General features: G+C 35.8%; 3 protein-coding genes across 3 annotated transcripts; all 3 read left to right on the top strand.

Moving 5' to 3' along the window:
• The first annotated feature begins 10,117 nt into the window (after positions 1 to 10,117).
• Positions 10,118 to 16,284, top strand: si:dkey-22i16.9 (neural cell adhesion molecule 2). Its single transcript, XM_066661347.1, has 5 exons — positions 10,118 to 10,245; positions 11,754 to 12,077; positions 12,698 to 13,015; positions 13,320 to 13,613; positions 13,728 to 16,284. Exons 1-5 carry the CDS (start codon positions 10,209 to 10,211, stop codon positions 13,997 to 13,999), a joined length of 1,245 nt encoding a protein of 414 aa, XP_066517444.1. The 5' UTR covers positions 10,118 to 10,208; the 3' UTR covers positions 14,000 to 16,284.
• Positions 16,285 to 18,834: 2,550 nt separating this feature from the next.
• Positions 18,835 to 21,759, top strand: scpp9 (secretory calcium-binding phosphoprotein 9). The gene is made up of 7 exons (XM_066650525.1): positions 18,835 to 19,018; positions 19,823 to 19,930; positions 20,454 to 20,510; positions 20,632 to 20,706; positions 20,921 to 20,971; positions 21,069 to 21,138; positions 21,701 to 21,759. Exons 2-6 carry the CDS (start codon positions 19,823 to 19,825, stop codon positions 21,108 to 21,110), a joined length of 333 nt encoding a protein of 110 aa, XP_066506622.1. The 5' UTR covers positions 18,835 to 19,018; the 3' UTR covers positions 21,111 to 21,138; positions 21,701 to 21,759.
• A 1,777-nt stretch (positions 21,760 to 23,536) lies between these two features.
• odam (odontogenic, ameloblast associated) lies at positions 23,537 to 24,852 on the top strand. The gene is made up of 4 exons (XM_066652455.1): positions 23,537 to 23,648; positions 24,081 to 24,125; positions 24,219 to 24,272; positions 24,646 to 24,852. Exons 1-4 carry the CDS (start codon positions 23,589 to 23,591, stop codon positions 24,850 to 24,852), a joined length of 366 nt encoding a protein of 121 aa, XP_066508552.1. The 5' UTR covers positions 23,537 to 23,588.
• Positions 24,853 to 25,278: the final 426 nt, after the last annotated feature.

The following is a 25,278-nucleotide window of genomic DNA, read 5'->3' as shown; positions in this document are numbered from 1 at the left end:
AGGGATTTGTGACACCGATTTTTGCAAAAAGGACACATTTACACATCTAGTGAGTCTATTATTGCTGGTCAGAACCTAATATTGCTCAGTTTGTCATGTCCATAACACAATAAATACAATGTATGTTTGTAAGTAATATTCACATAAATTCCAAAGTGCTGCAGACAGTGTAGAATGAAGAAAATAGTTATAAACATACATCAATTAATTAATCAAATAATTACAAATAAACATCTTTACAGTGGCACTGACAGGTGTAAATAAAGAATGGACAGGAGAGATCAAACGTGTCCTAATGCACAGTCTGTGTCATGTCTGTCTAAATTGAGGGAATGAATGACTAAATTGAGGGAGCAAATAAAGTCCCTTAATAATATTTTCCACCATGAGATAATTCTGAGAATGATGTCTGAATGTTTCTGAGAAAAAAGTCAGTATATTTCACTGCATATTTATTGTGGCAGACAACCGCAGCGTAATTGAGGAATGCAGTGTATAGCTGAAGTCATATTATTGTATAGATTTCAGGAATAAATCCTCTGTCCTTTGGCACATGAGGAACAGACTGTGATTAATATTTAAACGCTGAATCAGTGCAAGAACCTGTTTATTCAGAAGAGGACATGTAGTTTCACAGGATACAATCAATGATCACAAAATAGATTTATTTAAATGATTTATGTAATGAAATATATCAATCAAATAATTTATTTAATGAAATTTATTAATGAAGAACAAAAAAATATTTACACTTTCAAACTACTAAAACTGATCTGATCCAAATATAAATCATTTGTGGATGACCAAAGAAAAAAGGCCTGAAAATAATTAAATGTGATTATGTAATTTTTTTTAACTACTTGATTTTCCATTTGTTTTCACAAGTATGTATTTTCTTTTCCAGTGCTGTTTGCCATTGCTTCAGTGATAGATGCAGTTGTGGTGCAGCTTGGACACAGTGCCACTATTTCCTGTAAAATGAACTGCTCCACAGTGACATGGTCCACCAAAGGATTAGATGTATTAGAAATATCTGACATATTTCAGTTTTCTGGAGGGAAATGTACTGTTGCTCCAGAGTTTGAGGGCAGGATTGAATGCTCTGGAGAGAAGATCAGAAGTGGAGATGTTTCCTTGACTATATCATCTGTTGTGTACAATGACAGAGGCTGGTACTACTGCTCATGTGATGGAAATGACTACTGTGACCTGAAGATAGAAGTTCTGGGTAAGAGGCACTGTAAAGTATCCAAATATATTAATTATAAATATAAACACAATATATAATTTGACATAAATTGTAAATGAAGTTAATATTCATTGGTCATTGTTTTTATGTTTCATTACAGTTCCCACTGTTGTAAATGTGTCTGTTGGAGCTCAGGCTACACTTCCATGCTTCGCTGAAACGGACAAATACTCAGACTTCTCCTCCATCTACATTCAATGGGAAAAAGACCAAAAGTTGGTGGTTAAACTTGAGAATGGAGTGATTTCGTATGGTTCTGGATTTGAGCAGAGGGCCATGGTGTCAACAGAAGGTTACAAAAAGGGGGAATCCTTTCTGATCATCAACAATGTCAGATTCTCTGACTCTGGCTTGTTTAGATGCTCTCTTAAGGACGGAGCGTACGGATACCCACACGCAGTTTCTCTGGCTGTTGAAGGTTATTATAATTTCATTTTTGTCACATTTTAAAATAACTGCAGCCTGTTTTAATATATGCATTATGTTGTGCCATATGAAACTACAGTGGAAGCTATCCATTATTTACTTATTCATTCATTATCATCATTAGGTTGGAAACAGTTAATTACACGCCTCTGTTTTCTCCCACAGTTCATCGGTTTGAACACTATATAAAGGAGGGTGACTCCGTCTCTCTGGATCTAGTTCTCCCAACTCCAGTGATGATGCACTTCTCACAGGACGGTGGAAACACTGCAGAGTCCTGGATGTGCACCAAGCCAAAAGAAGACTATTTTCATTGTAAACCAGACTACGAGCAGAGAGCCTCCATCCTGAATAACGCTGTGGTGCTGAGTAAAGTCTCAGAGTCTGACAGTGGAACCTACACCATCACAGACAACAGAACAAAGGAAGTGGTGGGCGTTCACAAACTAACAGTCATTGGTAAGTGTTTTTTCCCCAAAGCTTTCATGCTTGTTATTCTGTATTTGATTAGGAGTGTTACTGGTTTGTTCCTGCCATGTGCCCAATGATTTAGTGTAGGCTCCAGACCCACCGTGACCCTGAACTGGATGAGCGGATACAGACAATATGGGAAGCCGTTCAGGAAATAATTATTATGTACTTTGTAAATATATATTGGGTTATGGAGAAACTACTTGCTTTAATGGCACATACATTGGTTTTAAACTGTTGGTTTGTATATATCGGTTTGTGGGTATATAACGGATTATCAGTTTATACATTGGCTTCCTAGCATATATATTGGTTTGTATGTATTGGTTTGTTGGTATATATTATGACAATATACGGCATATATAATATATGATAACGAACGAATGAATGAATGAACATGTACACGCACGCGTGCGCGCGCACACACACACACACACACACAGGAGGATGAGTCAAATGTTGTCTGTATTCCAGGCTGGGGTATTGAAGATTTTATGTTAGTTAATCCCGAAATACTTCAGTGAAGAGCACTATTCAAAGTGTTTTAACATTTTCAAATTTTGGACTGAAAGTTTCTTAAAAAGAAACATTGCTAATGGAGGGACTTATTACTACGAGCCTGAGAGTAAATGGCAGAGTATGGAGTAGAAACACCTTCAACCGCACACCTTCAACCGCTGACCAAGAAATATTTCAAAATTCTATCATCAACAGGAAAATGGATTCTCCAGGATTCTAGGTGTCTAAGATTTGTACAGAAAGTCTGTTTAATTTTTTTTAATAACTCACCCGAACATCTGAAAAGTTGCAAAAACTAGTGGCAAAATCACTAAGTTGGCCATACCATGCAGGGGTTTGGACCCAGACGTGACATTTCACTAAGCGGATTGGAACAATCAGTAGTGCTTATACAATGAGATGCTCACTGAAAAGATGAAGCCTAAAATTGGGAACAATTATCCATGTTCTCTAATGATTTGTTTGGAGGTGTTAATTAAAGCATCCTCCCTACGATCTTGATCTTGCCCCATTGGACAAACCCTGTTTGGTCACCCGAAAGAAGCCGTGTGATGACAGATGAAGAAGGGAAACGGACAGTGGTGCATTTATGGCCTGTAGTGCCATCTAAAACATTTTTTAATGAGGGAAATTGAAAGCCTTTTGACAAATTGCTCTGAGTGGATTCAGAAAGCTGTGCTGCTGGAGATTAAACACTGTGTCCACTCACTGACCTCTCTATTGAACACACACCTACCTTGTTGGTCTTTGTTGGTATTTGGGTCGAACCTGGTGCTGTGTGAACATAGGGGTGGCTGAGGTTGAGTTTCACACAGTCTGGTTCTCTGGTTCAGTATGCATTGTCAAAATTCAGACAGCCAAACTAATTATTCCTCAGTAACAAATGTCTTATTTAAAATAATACATTTAAAAGCAGCTTGTCTTTATAAATTCCTTTTGTGTCTGTTTCCTATTTTTCAGGTCTAACCCCTGCTAAAATTACAGTGGTTGCCCTCTCAGTAGTGAGTATTGTGGGGTTTATTCTTGGAGCACTACTTGGGGCTTACTTACAGAAGTGTCTGAAGCAGACGAAGAGGGAAAAGAAGAAAGATGTGTCTGAAACTGAATATGAACTTGGGAACATTTCAGATAAAAGTAAAAATGAATCTCCAAACCTAATCAACAGAAAGAAAAACTCCTCTTTATCCCAGTCTGAAGACCACAAATGTGAGAACTAAATCATATGAGTATAGATATCATCAATATGAGTATAGATATCACCAAAACAATAAGGAAATCAAAATTTATCTGCTATTGAATTTGAGCTCAAACCTGGTTCAAGGTCTGTTTACATGTCAGTTATAGAATTACGCTTAGTGTTCCACCACACTTTTGCTCAGTGAGGATATATACATGTGCAGTTAAATGACAGAAGTGTAGTGTTTTTCAGCATTTTCTCCATTTGTCGACAGTATTTCAGGCCTTCTTGCCTTCTTGTATATAGTTAAATGGGGGATGGTGACATGCTGGTTTAAAATCTTAAAACCAGCACTAATAAACCGCTTTCAAACATGGACAGTAACCCAGAAATTTAGCCAGAGTTTAGCATAACCCAGAGTTTAGCATGTGTAAACAAACACCTGGACCAAACACCACTAGTGCCCTAGTAAAAAATAGGTCCAGGTAAACTCAGAGTGAACACATATGAGAAGAGTGTTCCAGAGAATTTGCTGCATCTCCTGCACACGTTGCACTGACACTGCCCTATACCTAAAGGCCTATTCACACACACAAAAAAAAATTGTTTTTGCACAAAAAAAAAAAAAACGGATGCAATTTTTCCTGTAGTGGATCCTTCATACTAAATCACACTTTTTTGTCTCAACACTGAAATCACAGAAAGACACCGGAAGAGGAAGAAGAAATAGATTAATTGAGTAGGAGTGATGTTGAATTTTGGGCGGCACGGTGGCGCAGCAGGTAGTGTCGCAGTCACACATCTCCAGGGGGTTCGATTCCCGCTCCGGGTGACTGTCTGTGAGGAGTTGGTGTGTTCTCCCCGTGTCCGTGTGGGTTTCCTCCGGGTGCTCCGGTTTCCTCCCACAGTCCAAAAACACACGTTGCAGGTGGATTGGCGACTCAAAAGTGTCCGTAGGTATGAGTGTGTGAGTGAATGTGTGTGTGTCTGTGTTGCCCTGTGAAGGACTGGCGTCCCCTCCAGGGTGTATTCCTGCCTTGCGCCCAATGATTCCAGGTAGGCTCTGGACCCCCCGCGACCCTACATTGGATAAGCGGTACAGATAATGGATGGATGGATGATGTTGAATTTACCATTTTACTTTAACAGATTCATGCAATACCATTTAACGGCCAGAAGAGGGCACCATTAATTTAACGCCTTATTCAAGTTGATTGAGCACTTTGACACTTTGGATATTTATTACCACAATTTTTCAAAAATTACTAATATATACATTCTAGTAAGTCCATTTTTGCTTGTTAATACTTTTTGCTTGTAATATTGCCCAAAATAAGTTTTCATAGCCCAAACATAAACCATGGAATTTATATTTGAAGTATTTATGAAAAAAAAGAAAATTACAAAAAAATACTATGAAATACCACATGTGATCCTCTATTTAGACTTGAATAAATATTAAAATAAATATATTTGGAACACTCAAACTTTTCTTGTAAAGTTCTGTAAATAAATCATATGTGGATCACTGTTGATGTCTCTAGAGTCATTCATGGTGGAAAAAAACCCAAAGAACTGTGAGCGTCTACAGTTTTTGGCATTTAGGAGTGAATTGGAAGCATATGTAAATTATATTAGGGTCAAAAAACACATATTGTTCTACTTTAAAGTGTCCTTTTACACAAAAACCCAATTATTTTAATGTATTCCAAGTATTTAGAAAGTAATAATCATTCAAATTTGGCAATTAGCTGTTTTTCAGAAATTCAGAAAAATAACTAGAACCCAAAAAGGTTCAGCACTGCAACTAATTGCCACAAAATGAATTCACCCCAGTCTTCAGAACAACTCTGGGATTTCAGGAGTTGTTTTGGTAGGTCATTGGGGAAGTTTGAGGCTCTGCTTCTGCCTGTTGCTCTTCTGATTTAAATAAATCATATTTTTTAACCATATTTTTATAGTCAATGTCTTATTTTTCAAGCTTTTGTGTTTTGCTACGAACAAGAAGGGAAAGTCTACAATTGTGGGGAAATTCAATTCTTGCTGGTTACATTTACATTCTGAAGCTCTGTGCCTTTTAAGGTGGAACAGTGATTTTGAGGGGAAAAATTTGACTCGTTTGGACAGTTGACGAGATGTAAGACAAGATGGAGGCAACACTGGGAAGAAAAACACTGGACTTTTCCTTTATGATGTTTCTTATCTGCTGTATTGTTATGATGTATAAGTGAATATAAGATGTTTACAGTACTTGGTTGTATGTAGGAGGCAAATCTCCTCAGATACTTTTGATGGAGAACGGTGCTAAAATGAAAGGAGGTTCTATATTAGCCAAAGTGCAACAGAGCACTAAAACATAAATTGTTGCTAGTATTTAGTCATATTTAGGAATATCTGAGTAATGTAAGAACAAACTTTACTTGCAGGGCAAAATTTTGACTCAGAAATGGCAGCTTTACAGAATACAGAAAAGTAACTACTGGATTAGTGCAACTACAAAAGTGTCCTTAACACCTTAAGCATGGAAACACAGTGTTGTATGTTGTTTTATGTTTTTTGAATCTTTGTATTAATGTGAACCATTTTGCAAAAATTGCTTTGTGTGTGCTTTTTTCCCCAGTGATACACAGAGCTAGGATCTTGCATAATGACTTGTTAACCATACAGAAGAAGACTCATGTAAAATATAACACTTTTTTTGTCGCAGATTATGATTTTGTAAAGACTAAGGGTCACTATTTGAAGGAACCAAGAATAAAAGACAGTTATCCTGACCTCCTTGCAACAAACACTTGAGAAGAGAGTAACTGGGATCTTGCAATACGTTGGATTTGCCTGCAACAGTGAAACCCTTTGAAATATCATTTGTTGTAAGGCCGGCATAAAAAAGAGCCATGTGGGATTCAGCCAAGTGTGGTGTGTCCTTACCAAACATAGGGCTTTGAACTGAGCATCAATACTTGGGCTTGCTAATGATTTTGTGGCTGAATGCCCTCAAATACTGATGAGAAGCATTCCAACATCTAGTGTAAATCTCTCACAAAAGAGTAAAAGCTGTCACGACTAATATGGACCCTGCAGTTGCCTCAGGAGGTGTGTGGGGCCCATGTTATATTACTAATATAAAGGATCTTCTAGTGTTTAGAACACTACAGCTGTATCACAGTCCACGTTACTTTCTTTAATTTTTCTAACACTCAGGCAGAGCTTGGATTTCTTGCACTGGTTTATTAGGTTTTCCACCTCTGTGAGGGGTAATGCCATTGTTTTTGGTGACCAGGCTCTTCACTATTGTTTAATGAACTCTCTGTTACTATGGTAGTGAATGCATCATGACAGTGGTAATTTGAGATGGATATCTAAGGTTTTTTATAGCAGGTCATTTACACATATATTTAGATTTTAGCCATTTACTGACTCACAGTGACATACACAATGTAATTTATGTCACAGATGTAGGCCTCAGCAGTGTTAGGTTTCTTGCCCAAGCTCTTATTCGTGTAGAATGGAGTTCCAGGCTGAGCTGGTAATTGAATCCTATGTTACCACTACCCTGCACTAACAAGACGCATGAGGCTACAGTGAACTGGGACAAGTAAATATTGACTATGAAGAATGCTGGTATTTGCTGATCTGCAAAAAGTTTGATGACATGAAAATGGATGGTACCCATGCCCCCAACCTTCCTCAACATTCCTGACCACAAAGGACGGACAACTTGCGTTACATGCTTAATGATCATAAACAGCAGGCCGTTTCCAGGCAAAACTGTGTAATTTTCCTCAAAATATACATGCTTTCCTCATCACGTCCATTTTAGACTTTAAAAGAGTATTTAAAATGTACATATTTCTATTTACACAAAGGCTATTATTTTAAGTATCATTTGATGAGTGAAACCTGGAAATAAGTAATTATGGTTTTATTGGTACATACCTTTACCACCCATAAAAACAGGTTCTTCATGATTTCCTTAATAAATGATGGAAAACCAATTGTAAATGTTTCTTTTAATTACGGTGTATGTTAACAATTCTATTAGTACTTTACAGAAACTTTGTTGCTGGGAGTAAAGCTTTCCAAAGTTTCTTCAGACTGGAACATTTATTTCTTGATTTTAAGGTAAGGATTCTTTAACGGAAATTATAGGCGTAGCATTTTCAGTGTGGATTCAAGTCCCGCTCCGGGTGACTGTGAGGAGTTTGGTGTGTTCTCCCTGTGTCCGCATGGGTTTCTTCCCACGGTCCAAAAACACATGTTGGTAGGTGGATTGGTGTCTATAGGTCTGAGTGTGTGAGTGTGTGTTGCCCTGCGAAGGACTGGCGCCCCTCCAGGGTGTGTTCCTGACTTGTGCCCAGTGACTCTGGGTGGGCTCCGGACCAACCACGACCCTGAGCTGGATAAGTGGTTATATACAATGAATGAATGAATGACTCTTTAGGTAGAATGAATGATTCCACATGTTAATCAGTCATTCCCAATTCTCAGCACGAGCTAGGACTCCCTCAATCACATAGTACTAGAAAGCTGGCAGAGTAAAAGTAGTACATGCTTCCTCTTCATATAGAGAAGACAAGTATATTTCCCTTTTTGAACTGCTGCCAACAAAACATCACTGGACAGCTTGTAAAACTCAGAGGAGAAATTTTAATGGCCTAGTTCTGTTACATTAGCTAACACACCACACTGAAGAGTATTGCGCTGAAGAATGGGGAATAGGGTGGTTCCTCCTACCTGATTGAAAACAATGAGGCCAGTCATGACGAAAGACATCACAAAACTTTTAAACTCCAAGGTGTAGCTCTTGTATGTGTTGCCTCCTATATCTCACAGGCGAGTTGCCAGTGGAAAACACAGTATGTGAATAAAAGAGGATCTTAATCTGGCCATAATTATAAGTGATATAAACCCTAAAGCACAACTATCCAACTCTTAAAGCATGGTGAGCAGAGTATGAGCATTATGCCGGTAATTATCTCTTCTGGTTTTGCTTCTGTAACATCTACAGGATAATTATAACTCAAACATAGTGAGTAGTGTAGTTGACATAACTCTCTGTCATTCTTTTCTCATTCTCATTCTCTTTAGCAGTAATCCTTGTTTTGACTCTGAAATCTACAAAAGTCTTAAAGGAGATCAGAGTTAAGCTACTGATTTCTGAGCAGCTTCTAATTTAAAGCCTATAGGGTTTGGGGAGGAAAACCAGACCAATGGTTAATACATCTTTAAGGGCATTCTGGCCTACATCCAGCTTTTATGTAGTATACAGTAAGCATTCATCTATAAAATCTTTGCATTACTCATCCTCACTGGTTTGGTATACACTGTAATATCAAGGGGTTTCCTTTCCCGGAAACGATATAGTTGTTGGAACATTGCTGTGAAGATTGAATGGCATTGTGCCACATAAACACCACATAATATACCACTGTAGCCAACCTGGCACTGACATAGTGACATTAGTCTCATGTGCAGCTGCTCCAGACCATCTCATTCCATGTAATGCCCCCCACCCCTATCATTTTCAACAGGAAGTTTAAAGGACGCAGCACATCATAATGACAAATACAGGACAGAATGTAATTTACACAGCACAGCTTAAGTGTTTTTCTTTTTTTTTTTTTCTTCCAAGGTTTTAATATTTTTCAGAAGGTCTTCAGAAACCATTAGGCCTGTGCTTACTTTGTAAATGGCCCTGAGTGCCTAAGTGTTTAAAGGTTGCATTCAAAATATAAAGTCAGTTTTGTATGGAAGCCAATTCTCCGCACACTCAAAAAAAAAAAACCTTTAAAATGCATCTATTATTTAAAAGTATTCATAAGCAAATGTTGCTTCACATGAGCCACTCTCACAAACATTGCTGAGACAGTTAATGCTGGCTCTAACATGAAGAAGTCAACACAGCAGCATTTGTGTGGGATCAGACCCATCAGCTCCACGCGAAGTCAATGAGTAAGAGAATGAGAATGAGAGTTCATGATGGAGGGTGGATGATGAAAGAGAGGGAGCATGAATGAATTAGTGAATGAATCAGTCAGTGAGAGTGTAAGTGTTGAAAGCGAGACGTTTAATATGCTGGGACTAAATGAAACCTTTAAATAGTAAAAGCTTAATAAACAAAGTGATTTTATAGGTCACTGCGTACATAAATATACAGTGTACTTTTCCACTGTTTACAGTGTCACGCCCACTTCCGCCCTCTTCTGTGAAGGGCCATTTAAGTGTTAATATTGTTAAAATCGAAAGCTCTTTCTTCACACCTCCGCATTGATAAATATTCACCGAATTACACTCGCGGCTTTAGTAAAACAATACCGCACACTGTGTTACTCAGAGCTGCTGCTGTTTCAGCACATTAAGGAGAAAATGCTGCAGGGACAGGGGAGATTAATCCCTCTTCTCGGTAAGTTTTCACTCAGAACTGATATTACTCACAAGTTTCATCAACCAGCACGGTTCTTATCTGGTCTTTATAAGAAGCCAAGTCAAATCTAGGTCCTTTTCAGGCACCTGTGAAGCTCAATGCTGGGACATGTTGAATGTAGTTTATTATAAATTCGCTGTATAGTTTTGCTATGTTTTGCAGGATTAATGTTTGTTTGTTGTTAGTTAGATAAAGTTCACAAATCACTCCAAACACGCTTCAGTTTCCACGAGATTCGAAATAAAACAAAATACCGGTTTCCATAGTAAAAAATAAACATATTAACATTTGTTTATGTGCATTTTCATTTATGACGGGTTTAAAAGACTCTCAAATACGTGTAGGTTATGGCCTCAAAATCACTGTTTACAGTTCGCTGATTAAAGTCCAAGTCACTTCTTTAAAATAATCTGTAGTTCTAATTAAATAATGAAGATGTTAAAAAACAAAGTGTTTTGTGCCTCACATTCTGAGTGAAACTTGCATTGTTAACTAACATAACAAAGAAAACCAGCTGACAAAGATAAAATGAAGTCACAAGACTATTACATCAACAGGAAGTTTGATGCAATATTGAGCAATACAATAAGGAACTGGTTCTTCCAGATTTGTAACATATTAAATCCTGTATACCAAAATTAAACAAAGAAACATAGCAGAAACGTATAATTTGCATATATAGCATATCATAACATTCATAGCATATATCAATCACTTCCTATTATGAATGATATCATAGGTTTGTCATTGTCTTTTAATGACAAACTGACATGAATAGAACAGGTTTGTCTTATTGGTTCATGTGCTAATGCATATTAAGTGGCAGATCATTGTGCCATGTTATTTGAAATATGATTATTACATCTTTATAATCTTTCATCAGTATGTGACATTTCTATCCAGTTAAACGCCATATGATTTTAATGTGTATGTAAATAAAAGTCATGGAAAATCAAGACATGGAGAACATATTATTTAATTATTTAGTTAATTGTCTGGACCCGCTGGGTCCAGTGTCTACCCGGAATCACTGGATCCAATGACTGGATGTCCTTTGAAGTGTGACACACACTCGCACCTATAGACACTTTTGAGTTGCAATCCACCAACCTGTGTTTTTAGACCGTGGGAGGAAACCGGAGCACCCGGAGGAAACCCAAGCAGACACAGGAAGAACACACGAAATTCCTCACAGACAGTCACCTGGAGCGGGACTTGAACACACAATCTCCATGTCCCTGGAGCTTTGTGACTGCGATACTACCTCCCCCTTTGAGAACACGTTAATCTATGAAATCAAATCATATGGTATAAATAGCAATGTATTCATTTCTGGGGGCATATTATGAAAGGAAAAACTACTTCTTCAATACATTAGAACTTTAATCTGGGGTCTGGAGTCAGATTTTTTTTCTTCAGAAAAGTGGATTTCTTCTTGTGCATGAATTTATTTAAATTTTAATAAGAGAATGTAAATTCTTTTCCAGTGTTGCTTGCCATTGCTTCAGAGATTGATGCAGCTACAGTGCAGCTTGGACACAGTGCCATCATTTCTTGCAAACTGAGCTGTTCCGAAGTCACATGGTGGATTAAAAGCGCACCGGATTTTCAGACTTCTACGGTTTTTCAGTTCTCTGAAGGGAAATGTACTGTTGCTCCAGAGTTTGAGGGCAGGATTGAATGCTCCGGAGAGAAGATCAGAAGTGAAGATGTTTCTTTGAATATATCATCTGTTGTGTACAATGACAGAGGCTGGTACTACTGCTCGTGTGATGGAAAAGACTACTGTGACCAGAAGATAGAAGTTCTAAGTAAGTTGACCTTTTTCGAGTATACTGCTCTCACTTCAAATTGTTCACATAATTTTAAGTAAAATACCACTGAACATGACCGGCATAGTTCTTCATGCCTTGACCCTATGTCAAGACTAAGCAATAATTTTCAATGGTATTTCTCCATGGACCTAGGGTTAATCCAAGATTAAGCTTGATTCACATCCAGACTATTTGTCTAAATGTTTGGAAATACCTGCAATAAAATCTAAAAGTATTTGCTAACCTCCTACCAGAGGAGGAGTCAGTTCACTAGGCCAGAAAGTGATCTGTCAGTTCATCTAGTACACTATTTTCCAGCCTAATGCTTGAAGGTTTACACACCTCTAACTTGGCATTGGGCATGGTTTTCTTAAGCTCATGTGCTTCTCAAAAGGTCATATTCTATAGGGCAGCTATTTTCTATGTAGATTAAATGGGGTTGAGTAGTTGAACAACTCTCTCAGAAATAGGAGCACTGTAAGGTTCCTGAATTCACAAACTAGAAAGACATACACTATAAATGATTGATTCAGATCTTATTTTAGGATTTAGAACTGGAATCTGATGAAGCTAATGAAATGATACTAATTGATTATTGTATTTATGTTTCATTACAGTTCCCACTGACTTTAGTGTCTCTTTTGGAGCTCAGGCTACACTTCCATGCTTCGCTGAAACAGAAAAAAACTCAGATTCCTCTTCTGTCTACATTCAGTGGGAAAAAGATACTAACCTGGTGGTGAAACTTGAGAATGGAGAGATTTCATATGGCCCTGGATTTGAGCAGAGGGCCATGCTGTCAACAGAAAATTACAAAAAGGGGGACCTATCACTGACAATAAACAATGTCAGATTCAGTGATTCCGGTTTGTTTAAATGCTCTCTTAAGGACGGAGGATTCGGATACCCACAAGCAGTTTCTCTGACTGTTGAAGGTTATTTTTGTTTTGTTATTTTAAAAACTACTTATATTTAGCAAAATGCTAGTGGGACAAGTTGCCCTGTTGTGTTCTATTTGACATGACCAAGTGATTAATGCTATGGTATGTGTGTATATATATATATATATATATATATATATATATATATATATATATATATATATATATAGTGTTTTTTTTTTTACTAGCTAACTAGCTGCATTTGATGTTATTCTTTTGTTCATTTATCCAACATTTATGTTGGCATAACTCAGTAGGTGAAGCAGGAGCTAACGCAAATCTGTCCTTTTTGTCACAGCTCATCAGTTTGAACATTATAAGAAGGAGGGTGACTCTGTTTCGTTGGATCTACTCATAAAAACTCCAGTGACAATATATTTCACCAAGAACGGTGGAAAAACTACAGACGAGTGGGTGTGCACCAACCCAAGAGAAGATTCTTTTCACTGTAAACCAGACTATGAGCAGAGAGCCTCCATCCTGAATAACTCTGTGATGTTTAGTAAACTTTCAGAGTCTGACAGTGGACTGTACACCATCACAGACATCATAACGAATGAAGTGGTGGGTGTTCACAAGCTAACAGTCATAGGTGAGTGTTTTCATACGTTCATGCTTTTTTTTTTTTTTTTCAAAATGTTTTGTGGCTGTCACAAATATATTTTTAACACAACTTTTCCCATTGTCTGTTTCTCCTCATATATAGGTTCACCCTTTACCAAGGTTCCATTGGTGTCTACCTTAATATTTGCCTGTGCTTTTTTGATTGTTGTTGGAGCAGTTATTTGGAATTGTGTTAAAAGCAGGCTAAAGAAGGAGACGAAAGGAAAGAAGAAAGATGTGCCCGAAACTGAAGATAAGCATGTGCAGTTCTCAATTCAGCAAAGTGAAAATTATATTCGATCGCCTATTCCATTTCTTGACATGAAACTCAGTGAAGTGTCTCCTCTTTCCCAGGAGGCAGATACACAAATATAGATCCTTAGATACCTAAGGCTTAAGGTATTTTTTCCTTAATAGACTAAGAAAAAAGTCACACCTTTTTTCTTCTTCGGTGTAGATCAGCTAAGTCAAGTCAAACACAAAGTTTTGCTTTTTCAGATTAGCACTGAAGACTATGAGGCTAATGTAGTTAAAAATGAAGTTACTTTAACCATCATTGTGCCTCAAACTACAAACTTGTCAAATAGATGCATTTACAGACTTCTAATGCTGTAAAACAGACAATGATTGTCATCACAATTAGTTTGGCAGCCATTTTGGAGACAGTTATATCCATGCAGTGATTTTTACATTATATTTCTTTATTTCATTATTAGTATTGTTAATATTTAGTTAAGTATTTCATTGCGTGGTTATTGGGGAGCCATGGTGAGATTCTAGCTTGCTGGGTTTTCAGGTATTGTTGTAATTATTTCCGTTATGTTTATCACAGGTGCTCTGTCTGTAACTTGTCTTATACATTTAGATGCAACTTTTAGTCTTATGAACAAAAAGAAAGCAAAGTTAGCCCCATATCAACAGCAGAAAGATTTTAGGGTAAGTGGTAGTTTACTTTAATGTTAAATGTAATACACCCAATATATCCAAATACCCACCTCGTTGACATCCTCTGAAAAACAATAGAAAATAATATTCACAATAGACATTCAAGTATACTGTCCTAAATAAACAACAAAATCCAAGTAAATAGTTTATATATCTGTCCATAATGCTAAGTTAACAGTGTTAGCACAGAAATAGTAAGAACAAATTTCAACCTTTGCACTTTACCAACACTAACAATGATAATATAAAACTAAAACTTTATACATGGTGTTACAAATCCAAACTCATAACCTATGACCGGCCAGTTATTTACAATGACTACTATTCCTTTGCCTTAAATATGAGGCAATAAATTGGAAATTCAAGAGACAGAAAAGAGACCACATTAAGTAGCTGAGTAAACATTGTTGGGCCTTTTAATTAAAGCGAAGGACATTGCTGTATCCAATTCAATTATTTCAGTATCTTTTCTCAAACAAGAAAATGTTTAAAACATGCACAAACACTAAAAACAAGAATAATTATTCCATCTACTATTAAGCAACCTACACAAATCATTATGATGATGAATCATTTGAAACATTTTAACATTTAAGTCAAAGCTTTAAAAAAAAAAGTTTTAAATATTTCAGCCAATATTTTGAAATACCTTAATAATTAAAATTTTAAAATATAAACTGTTATTCAGAGTGAAGTACTCCATTCTACAAACCAATGAATTATGCAGAATTATTAACAATCCTATTTAAATTCATTTTAATTATTGTCATTAGTGTAGTCATTTTTACTGACAAAACTCTGATTGTAGGTTTTCTCAATTATACCAGTTTTTTTTAAACAGTACAAGTGCCTGAAGAAGAAAAGACATAAATAACTTGAAATTAACTTCGAAAACAAGCCAAAATGTAAAAATGTTCTTGTCTTAACCCACAACACCAGTGCATTAAAATTACGGTCTGTTTTTTAACCTATTCTGTAGCTCTCATAGCAGCAATAAACAGATTTACCTTCCTAAATTTATAATATAAATAATTTTCTATTAATTTTGAGTCTGAAAATGTGGCAGAGGTGTTGATTTTAATAAATGGCCATAGGCCACAGATTTGTGAAACCTATTAGATTGTTATACATTAGAGCATTCTATTAAGGATGAGAGTAAAAAAATCCTATGAGGGTAAATAAGAACTGTTTACAGCACATGGTATTAGGTAGGCTGGAAAACATTACTGTTTCACTTCACTGAAAAAAGGGTGCTAAAAGATCAAGAATTTCACTTTAATTGAGCCTCATATTTACCCTATAAACAAAGCGCTGTGAAAAAAAAAAAAAGCTGCTAGTGTTCTGACACCTTCTGGAAGTTTAAAAAATGTATGTTTACATCAAGGAACTTTCAAATTTGGGCACAGTTTTTGAAGTTTACCCCAGTGTCAGAAGATGTGATAAATATATTTATATAATAAATAACTATTTATTCATATTTATTTAATTAATCATAAATTATATTATATGTACTGTATATACACCAATCAAGTCTGTTTATGTTCTATGAATGTTTTTGGAATATTCTAGAATTTTCCCTTCCCCTAATTTGCTGTACCAAATCACCTTGTATATAAAGTAGCATGAGGACTATTTTAGCAAATGTTACTAACTTCGACAGTTTGTAAAAATTGTTCTTGCAGTATTTTGCCTTGATGTTTCTATTTACTCTGGAGTTTTTTCTGTTTTATTTTTTGATATATATATATATATATATATATATATATATATATATATATATATTTTTTTTTTTTGATAGTTTATTTTTTTATGCAAAGATCAGATGGCAAAAATATATACATTTTTAGCTTTCATGTGTTTTGATACAATACTACAGTTTCTATATTATCTTTCAATAAAAATATTCCAAGATTTTAATATTTTTTTGGCTTATATATGTTTAAAAATAGTGTGTGTGTGTGTGTGTGTGTGTGTATGTCTGATGCTGGTATTGCTAAAAAATACATGTTAACAGTTCTCTGAAATTTTAGCACTAATAAGGGCAGTTCCTTCTTAAATTAATTTTGTTTCAAATTGTGTACTTTCTAATTCTCATATTTACTAATGAGGTTTTTAGGTGAATTGGACCTAGCATCTCAGAGATGGGATTTTTTTCTCAGAATTTTGCAAAGAGTAAATGCAACATGCACAGATATGACATGCAATTCTCTTTTTATCATACAGCTCCTTGTATATTAAACTGTGCATTTTATATTCTGTTCATATCATACAACCTCCTGAATATTAAATTGTGAATGGCATATTGTGAACCTAAAGCCACATTTTTTTTCAGTGAATAAATATTCCTGGGTTCAGTGCTAAAATTAAAGATGTAATCAACTAATAAAATATGACCTACCTGTAACAACAAAATCCCACAACAAGCACCTCATATACACTATGCTCAAATCATAACCATTCCTTTCCTCATGTATGTATATTATACTACTTTGTGGGATCTGTGATTTACAGGGCATTTGTGTTATATTCTTACTCTCTAACGTTTACTCATAAACTGTATGGATATTTCTAATCCTATGAGACGATGTTTGTGACCGAGCAGATGACAGCGTTTATGGTGATGTCATGGCTTCAAGATGTTCTTTAAATCCCTGTCAAAAAAGAACCATAAACCTCAGTATTCAGGGTGAATAGGCGTCTGGGTTTGGGTCATCGGTTATTCCTGGGTAAGAGATTCTGACCAGGAAAAACAACAGTCCAGAACACAGGGGTCCATTCATTCATACCACAACAGTAATCAGGACAAACAAAATGTTAACAATACACCTGGATTTGTGTGTAGAGGCCATTAGGTGGGGAAAACTCAGAAAGCCCAATAAAAGGCCACTGCAGAACCAAGGTCGGTACAGAAGAACCCAAACCTCCTGAGAATCAACACACTCAGAGGTGAGTACTCCTGCTACTTTGCTTTGCAAAGAATATTCCAGCACTGTTCCACATAATTTTTTTTATGTATCTCTATCTGTAGCTTATGATTTATTACCACAGATAAATAACTTTCCTTTACTATGACATGTACAGAAAACTTCACTCAAAGGTAACTTACATGAGAAGCAGTCAGTTTTCTGTTCTTATAATAAATACAAAGGAAATGCCTTTCATAGTAGTTGAGCATATGCTACAGAAGTGACAGAGATTGGAGGAGTCTGCTAAATGCAAATATGCTAATAACCAGAGAGCCAGTGACTCAGACTTGCAATGCTGAACAGACTTATGTTTTGTAACTTATAAAATTTTATAGACTAATACACTTATAAAATATAGTAAATGAGGACCACCAAACTGAATGTGGTAAACTAATAACATCTTTTATTTCCTGCCTTATTTTCAGCATTGGGTTAGTTACACTTTGAATTAACAAACCATTTATTACAGGTAAAAAAATGCTTGAAAAACAGAACAAAGTGCAGGCAGTCAATGCTGTGTATAATGGAAAGAAACCATAAAAAATGAAACATATGGCTAGCTTGGAACTAGGATGGGCATGTTAGCTATTGTGCTAAATAACTGATAACCGTCTAACTAACTTTTAATAAGTTACATGCAGCATATAAGCTAGCTAGCATAATAACTAAGATACCTAGCATAAAAACATGGATTTCACTATATTTATTAGTGTTTTAGTCTATAAAATTTTACAACTTATAAATCTTGAGTCTGTTCACTGCATGTAGCACTTTAGACTGAAGGTTATTCTGTAATAAAAGGAACATTCGAAGATTGTTTTTTCTTTTAGCAATGTTTACTTTAATAAAATATATTACTTTACCTAAAAAGACATGACTAGATAAAAATTCTCAAGATTTGAGATTTGATATCTCAGTGACTAAAAAGTTACGTGCTACATGGTCAAGTACAGTCCTACTGAAGCACTTCCACCTACTTTTTAAGTCATATATTTTAGATTTTTCTATTCTTACTGCTACAATCATTTTCAAACAGCTCTTTTTCTTATTTTCACAGCCATCAAAATGAAGCTCATTCTTTTTGTAGCCTTCTTGGCCTCTGCTGCCTATGTGGGTTGATGCTATATCTATCAAACTTCTATAATATTTCCTTTCATTATATGGACACCATATTTTTAATGTTTATAAAAAATGATCCTCTCTCTTTGTCTTTTTTTTGTTCTTTTAGATGACCTCAGCAAAGGTATGAAAGCTGATATACTTTACAGTGCCTTGTAGAGATGTAGAAGATGAGATAAGACTGATATTACATTTTAACCCACACTCTGTTATTCAGAAACTGCTGGTGGTTGGTGGTTTGAATGGTGGTGGACTGGTCACTGGACTGAATGGTGGTCTGCTGGGTCCTGGACTTTTGCTTGGAGGCCTGAACCCAGGGATACTTCCCGGTGGGGCTCTGATCGGGCAGCAACCAATCGCACAGGTAGAGGTTCTAAATGTGACATGGTTTGAAGAATAGGAAATGATTTGTCCACATGGTCACAGTTTCATAAATACAGCAGAACCATTTGGTTAAAATATCTAGTGTGATGTTTCTGACCAATATAAATGATTACTGTTAAAATCGTAATTACATCTATAAATGTAGATACAGATCCGTTTTAATTGCAAAAAAAAATAAAAAAAATAAAAAAAAAATCAAGAAGGTCTGGCTGTAGTTTTAATCACTGGAAATAAAGTGTTTAATTGTAGTTGTCATGTCATGTCATATATACATAATGTCTCCATTTAAATATATAATTGTATCCATATTAAATGTTTTAATATATTGTTCTTAATAATGCTGCCTAGACTTAAATATGCAGCTCTAATATTTGAAAGTGAGGAGTTTGGTGTATTCTCCCTGTGTCCGTGTGGGTTTCCTCTGGGTGCACAGTCCAAAAACACATCTTGGTAGGTGGATTAGCAACTCAAAAGTGCCCATAGGTGTAAGCATGAGTGAATGTGTGTGTGTGAGCTCTGTGAAGGACTGGCGCCCCCTCCAGGGTGTATTCCTACCTTGCGCCCAATGATTCCAGGTAGGCTCCAGACCCACTGCGACCCTGAACTGGATAAGGGTTACAGATAATGAATGAATGAATGATTTGAAAGTTGTATTTTTTAAAGTCGCTGTCTCTATTTAAAAGTTATTAACCTTTCAGTTATTAACCTTTTTGACAAACTCTCAGAATAAGGTTTTACAGTAAATCTGAGTATTTTGACAAAATTTTTCACCTCTGGGTTATAGATGCTGCCTGCCATTCCTCCGTTGATGCTCCAGCCTCCTATGGCCGCTGCTCCATTCATGTTGCCCAATGCCCAGGCCCAACAGCCAATCATGCCTTTCCAGCCTATGGTAACATACATGCATGAAATCTATATATATTATATAATTTATATATCAGCACTTTATATTAGTGTAATAATGAGGACAAGAGAAATATAATTATTCACACATATACACAAATATAATTATTATTCAAATTTCTGTTAAAGGATCAAACAGTCATGACCTGTTCATGAAATGAAACCATTACATTGGTTCTGGATTTGCCAGAAATTGTGTATTAAACATGCGGGCCATTCTACCGAAAAAAAAAAATAATAATAATTTTCTCCAACAACAGGTGTACAAAATTTTTGCATGACTGTTTGTAACCAACATTTTGAATAATTACTCCAGATTGACCAAATTAAAATCAGATACCATGCTGAAATACAGTGCTACTGTTTTAAATAACATCATTATTTGTAGTTGTAATATTATTATTATTATGGCATTGTCTTACTTATTAATTGTTTTGAAATAAACATGCATTTAACTCAGTCATTACACAGTGAAATCTAAGCCCTGAGCTAATTATTTTTCTTCCTATCAGGCAATGCCATTCATGGCACCTCCAAACCAGATCTTGTCCCCTCAGCAACAAGCTTTGGTATGGTTCCTCATTGTTTTCCTTCAGTGTTCTTGAAACCTTATACTAAAACCTATGTTTAGGCCTGTGTGAGTCAGTTGAATGACAAATAATGACTCATTGTCCTTTTTTATCTGGACAGGGTGGACTAAACCCAATGGGAAATGGTCAGCTACCACAAGGGGACATGCCTGTTGGTCCAGTGCCAAGATTCAGGGTAATTTACTTCAGCAGATATGTAATAATGTATTTTGTAAAGGATGTGGTTTGAACATATAACTGCTGTATATCTATATAAAAAATGAGGGCTTGAATTCTACGAATGTTCTGAAGCTATGGACCTGACTAGAACTAAAAAGGCTAATAATATTGCTACAATGACAGATTTGGACATTTGGGATTTAAAGAAAATTATTATTTGTTTCTAATAGCGAACACTACTCAGGAGAATGCAGGACAAATCAACTAATGAAAATGCTCAGGTAATTAATACGCAGGAATGTGAATTCCAATTTTCTTTTTAAAAATAAGGAAAGTGTTTAAACTGAGGTATATTTTGTGAATTATGCATCACTCCAGGTCACACCAACCCCTTCTGTAACTTCAAGTCTTTATGTGTAAATTCAACTCTTCGCATCTCTGTGTCAAGGTATGTTTCAGATTATTTTAATTACAGTGGTGAAGGCACATCAATCATTTGGCAAGAAATTACTGTAAATATGGTCGGTCATCCAAGAAATGTTTGGCAATTGAAATTTGCTCCTTTAGGTTGACTCCCTAGATGTACCTAAGTAATGAAAGCTTATAATTATTGTTTTGCAAACCACAAGATTAAATTCCCACACACTTACCAAGACTGTGTTAAATGCCTCATGTAGACTCATCAAGTAAACAAGTACAGACACAGTTCGGACTTCAAGATTGCTACGTCTGTTTTAGCTGGATGACATATTTTCCTCCATTTTGTTGATAACAGAAAATTACAGTGTCATGAATCATAGGAGCAATGCTTTTATATATTACTTTAAGGTTTAATGCAATTTCAGGCCAGTGTTTAAATATTTAGGTATGATAGGACAGTGCTGATGAGTAGATGAAAGACTGAATAAGCATATTTCAGACCAATATATTTGGTATATAATGTAATTTATGCTAAACAATAAGCATAACAACATGAGGTTGTGTATTGACTACTTTTTCTTTATTCACAGGCTTTGCACAGAGGTGGATTTCCTTTTTTTTGTATGTTTCTTTTTGAAAACAGGTGCCTATTTTGTCTCTCTTATGTGACATTATGTAAATCAGGGAAATAAGAAAAGAAAACAAACCTGGATTCAATATTGATTAGTGTGAGATAACTAAATTTCTTTGTAGGTTTTACTTATAAATACTAATAAATTTCTGTGCATGATAAAAAATGCTTTTGTCTTTCTATTTATTATTTGCAAGCTACTTTTACTGGGGAAATGTTAGATTTATTATTTATTCTTCAATTAAACAGCCATTAGGTGTAAGAGGTCCCATTCTCTTTAGCATTAGTTTCAAGTGCAGTTTTGGGAACCCTTTTATATTTGACTGTTGCCTAATATCCAGGTGAATTTGGGTAAATATCTTCAGAAATTATAAAAAAATGTAGCTGCATTAATGGAAAGTGGTCTCTGACTTACATGTGAAACTAAAACAATCCATTCAACCCAGTCACTTTTGAATCACTGATGGTCGTTCATTATTAGTGAGCACTGCCACCTATTGGCTGCAGACGTGTACACAGTTTTAAAATGCGAGCACGTGATATTCAGGTTAGAGAATCCAAGGGCTGGACACAAAACAGACGTAAAGGAACGTGAACAACGGCAAAAAGATGACGTCGCATCCTAAGGCTTAAATAATTACCAGCATTAGCTCTTATCTGTGTTTTTACTCTTGATACTTGTGAAGTCGAGTACTGAGTACAACGTCTTTTGTTCCGGTCTGAAAATAATCCTGACATAATAAATGCTTTTGAGCCCTAACTCTGTAGTCTAACTACTCATTAGTCTAAAGCCATGCTCAGTCATGGTCTAGCCTCGAATGACCCAGAGTCTAAGGCAGTAGTTTAGGCTTAAACCACAACAAATAACTTCACAGATTTAAATCAGGTCCATGACGCTCAGTTGTGCACGACGTCACATGGCGAGCTGGAAGCTTCTAGAATAAACTGATTGTTCTGAAAAACTAGGTTAATATTCACAGTATAAATATTTTATACACTACACTTATAGCGAATATCCGGCTACTTTAATAGTTGCTCATTGCAAACACAAACTTGTACCATTTCCACAGAATGTGCATGAAAGCAAACATGTTGTTCTTTTATTCAGAAGCTGGCTTAAGTTTAGTCCCAGCTTTGGAATTACATTCTCTCAAGTGATATAGATCATTTACTTGATCTAGCTGTTCTTTGGTACTGTTCCTTAATGGCTGACCTATGTTCTGATTGGTTTCCCCATATTGTGTCTAGGTTTGAAGCACTTCTCATAAGTATACATTAGATATTTTGTGACATCACAAACGCAGTGAATTGAAAAAATGCAATACACTGAGAAAAAGTATGTTTTACACAAAATGGGTCCTTTAAGGGTTTGTATTAGAAAAAAACAAACAATTTGATTTTTAAGGAATTAGGTCTGCAGCCAAAGTATTAGACTGTCCTAAAAATATATAAACATAGTATAATTCACCAATATTAGAAATAATATGATGTTAAAAGAGACAAAAGAGCTATAGTGACAGGGCAAACTGTTGTAATGTTTTAGCAACATGTTGGAGCATATTTAAAGCCTTAAAATGATCACAATGCTTGTGGAGGAGATGATGTCAAAGTCTTTGGTCAGCTGAGGTCATCTGCAGGTGTGTTACATCATGACCACACACTGTCTCAGGTGGTGGGGAAAAAGAGGCTCAGAGACAGTTTAAAAGGCCAAGGAAAGGAGAGGCTCTAAGCTACCATCACTTGTTCTTCAGTGAAGGTATAGTATATTTTATATCTCACTTTATACATTGTGTGAGTATATTACAGTAAATAAATATGGACCCTTCTCTATCTTACAGTCAGACATAATGAAACTCAAAGTCTTCTTTCCCCTGACTGTTCTTCTCAGCTCGTGTGCTAGTGCTCCTGTAAGTATCAGTTTATTGTATCAACTTGTCTGATTAAAAGAACATTTCTGTTTCTAAAATCTGATAGGCTAAACCTTGCTTTTGGTATAAGATTTGTTATCTGAACAATTTTACTATGGCATTTATGTGTACTATTTAACAAAATGTTAAATATCATCAAGGAATATGTACATTTATGAGCAGAACTATATTATTATAGAGTTTTATCGTACTTCTGTTGTAAAATCCAGCCTACATTTTAGCAGAAGTATTGTTTATTTCTATTACCCTTAATATAAATCAATGTATTTATTGAACATTTTAATATATTTTCATACTGTATTTATATAGCTGCTATAAGCTGGCCTTAAACCTGATGTAATTACTTTAATATTTGGCTTGAAGTACTTCATTACTTTAATAAGTCAAAATAAACCATTTGCCTTTTTTTAGATACTCCGGCCTCAACTGGGAATAATTGCGAGCAACAGCAATGAGGTATTCACCTTTCATGCTTCAGGTTCACAGTGGCTCTAAGTGTGTAGCTGTTGTCTTTTACATGTCGTAATTAAATATTGCTGCTGTTTTTAGATCTTGCGTCTCAATGGGATCACACTTGCTGGAGTTGGTATGGGCCAAACACAGGTACTGCTTTAAAAATCAGTGCATCAGATAACCTCAGCTTTGTGTGCCTTCTTAGAGGAGTTTTATGTGACATGAGAAATTTTGCATTGTAGAGAATTTCTTACAGTGGTTGTTATGGGAACCAGATGTAATGCATCTGCAACACTAATGTTTTACTCACTAATTATTCACTATCCAATATGACCAATAAACCTAAATGGGTGTAATGGGCTTATACAAATGATAGCGATAATTGTAAAACAGTGGTTAATCCATAAAATACCTTTATTTGTGGGGAATATTTGACCTGACCATACTTTCCATGTCAGAGCCTGCCAGAAATGTAAAATAATTTTAGACCACAATCTAAATTACTGTTATTTTTTGTCTGTAGGGAACACCTTTCCTTTCCCCGTTCCTGTTCCAGCAACAGCCTGAAATCCTCCTGCCTCTAAACTTTGGTCCACAGCTACCTGGACCCTTCTTACCACCGCAACAGAACCAACTGCCCAATGTATTACTGCCCCCAATTCAGCAGGAGCAGCCCACTGCACTTAACCCTAACAACCCTCTCGTAAACCAGAACCCTGCACAGGTATGATTCGATATCTGACACCAACTATGGAGTGAGGAGAAAAATGTATATTAAATAAATATGATTATTTTTACTTTAGGATTAATTTTACAGTATCAGTGATGGAAGCCATCCAAACCATTTAATTGCTGTTGCTTTTAGTTCAGGTTTATCATGATTCTTTGATTTAAGTTAACATTGTTCAGGTCTTCAGTAACTGAACTAAAGGCCTTACAAATCAAGCACAATTTTCTTCACTGGTATATTGCTTTATCTTAATCTGTGGTTTTACATCAGTTTTAACACTTATGAAGTGAGCTTATGTAGTTGTAAAAACTGCAGTAAATTTTAAAACGGATGTTTCTATCTGCACATTCTAAAGCACAGAGGATCAAATTACATGGAGCACATTATATGGAAGTGACATTACAATACTGACCAAATTAATTTTAT

The sequence above is a fragment of the Hoplias malabaricus genome, chromosome 2, assembly GCF_029633855.1.
Source record: "Hoplias malabaricus isolate fHopMal1 chromosome 2, fHopMal1.hap1, whole genome shotgun sequence".
Classification (NCBI taxonomy): Eukaryota; Metazoa; Chordata; class Actinopteri; order Characiformes; family Erythrinidae; genus Hoplias; species Hoplias malabaricus.
Note: the sequence above shows the minus strand (reverse complement) of the source record. Positions and strands in the feature narration are given on the sequence as shown.

What these genes read in the sequence shown, in the direction of transcription:
- si:dkey-22i16.9 (XM_066661347.1), top strand. Translation starts at nt 10,209, where the DNA reads ATGCTGCAGGGACAGGGGAGATTAATCCCTCTTCTCG. An exon ending in AGTTTCTCTGACTGTTGAAG is followed by an intron (nt 13,016 to 13,319) that starts GTTATTTTTGTT and finishes TTTTTGTCACAG; the next exon opens with CTCATCAGTTTGAACATTAT. An exon ending in TCACAAGCTAACAGTCATAG is followed by an intron (nt 13,614 to 13,727) that starts GTGAGTGTTTTC and finishes CCTCATATATAG; the next exon opens with GTTCACCCTTTACCAAGGTT.
- scpp9 (XM_066650525.1), top strand. Translation starts at nt 19,823, where the DNA reads ATGCTGCCTGCCATTCCTCCGTTGATGCTCCAGCCTCCTATGGCCGCT. An exon ending in TCATGCCTTTCCAGCCTATG is followed by an intron (nt 19,931 to 20,453) that starts GTAACATACATG and finishes TCTTCCTATCAG; the next exon opens with GCAATGCCATTCATGGCACC. An exon ending in CCCCTCAGCAACAAGCTTTG is followed by an intron (nt 20,511 to 20,631) that starts GTATGGTTCCTC and finishes TTATCTGGACAG; the next exon opens with GGTGGACTAAACCCAATGGG.
- odam (XM_066652455.1), top strand. Translation starts at nt 23,589, where the DNA reads ATGAAACTCAAAGTCTTCTTTCCCCTGACTGTTCTTCTCAGCTCGTGT. An exon ending in TTGCGAGCAACAGCAATGAG is followed by an intron (nt 24,126 to 24,218) that starts GTATTCACCTTT and finishes TGCTGTTTTTAG; the next exon opens with ATCTTGCGTCTCAATGGGAT. An exon ending in TTGGTATGGGCCAAACACAG is followed by an intron (nt 24,273 to 24,645) that starts GTACTGCTTTAA and finishes TTTTGTCTGTAG; the next exon opens with GGAACACCTTTCCTTTCCCC.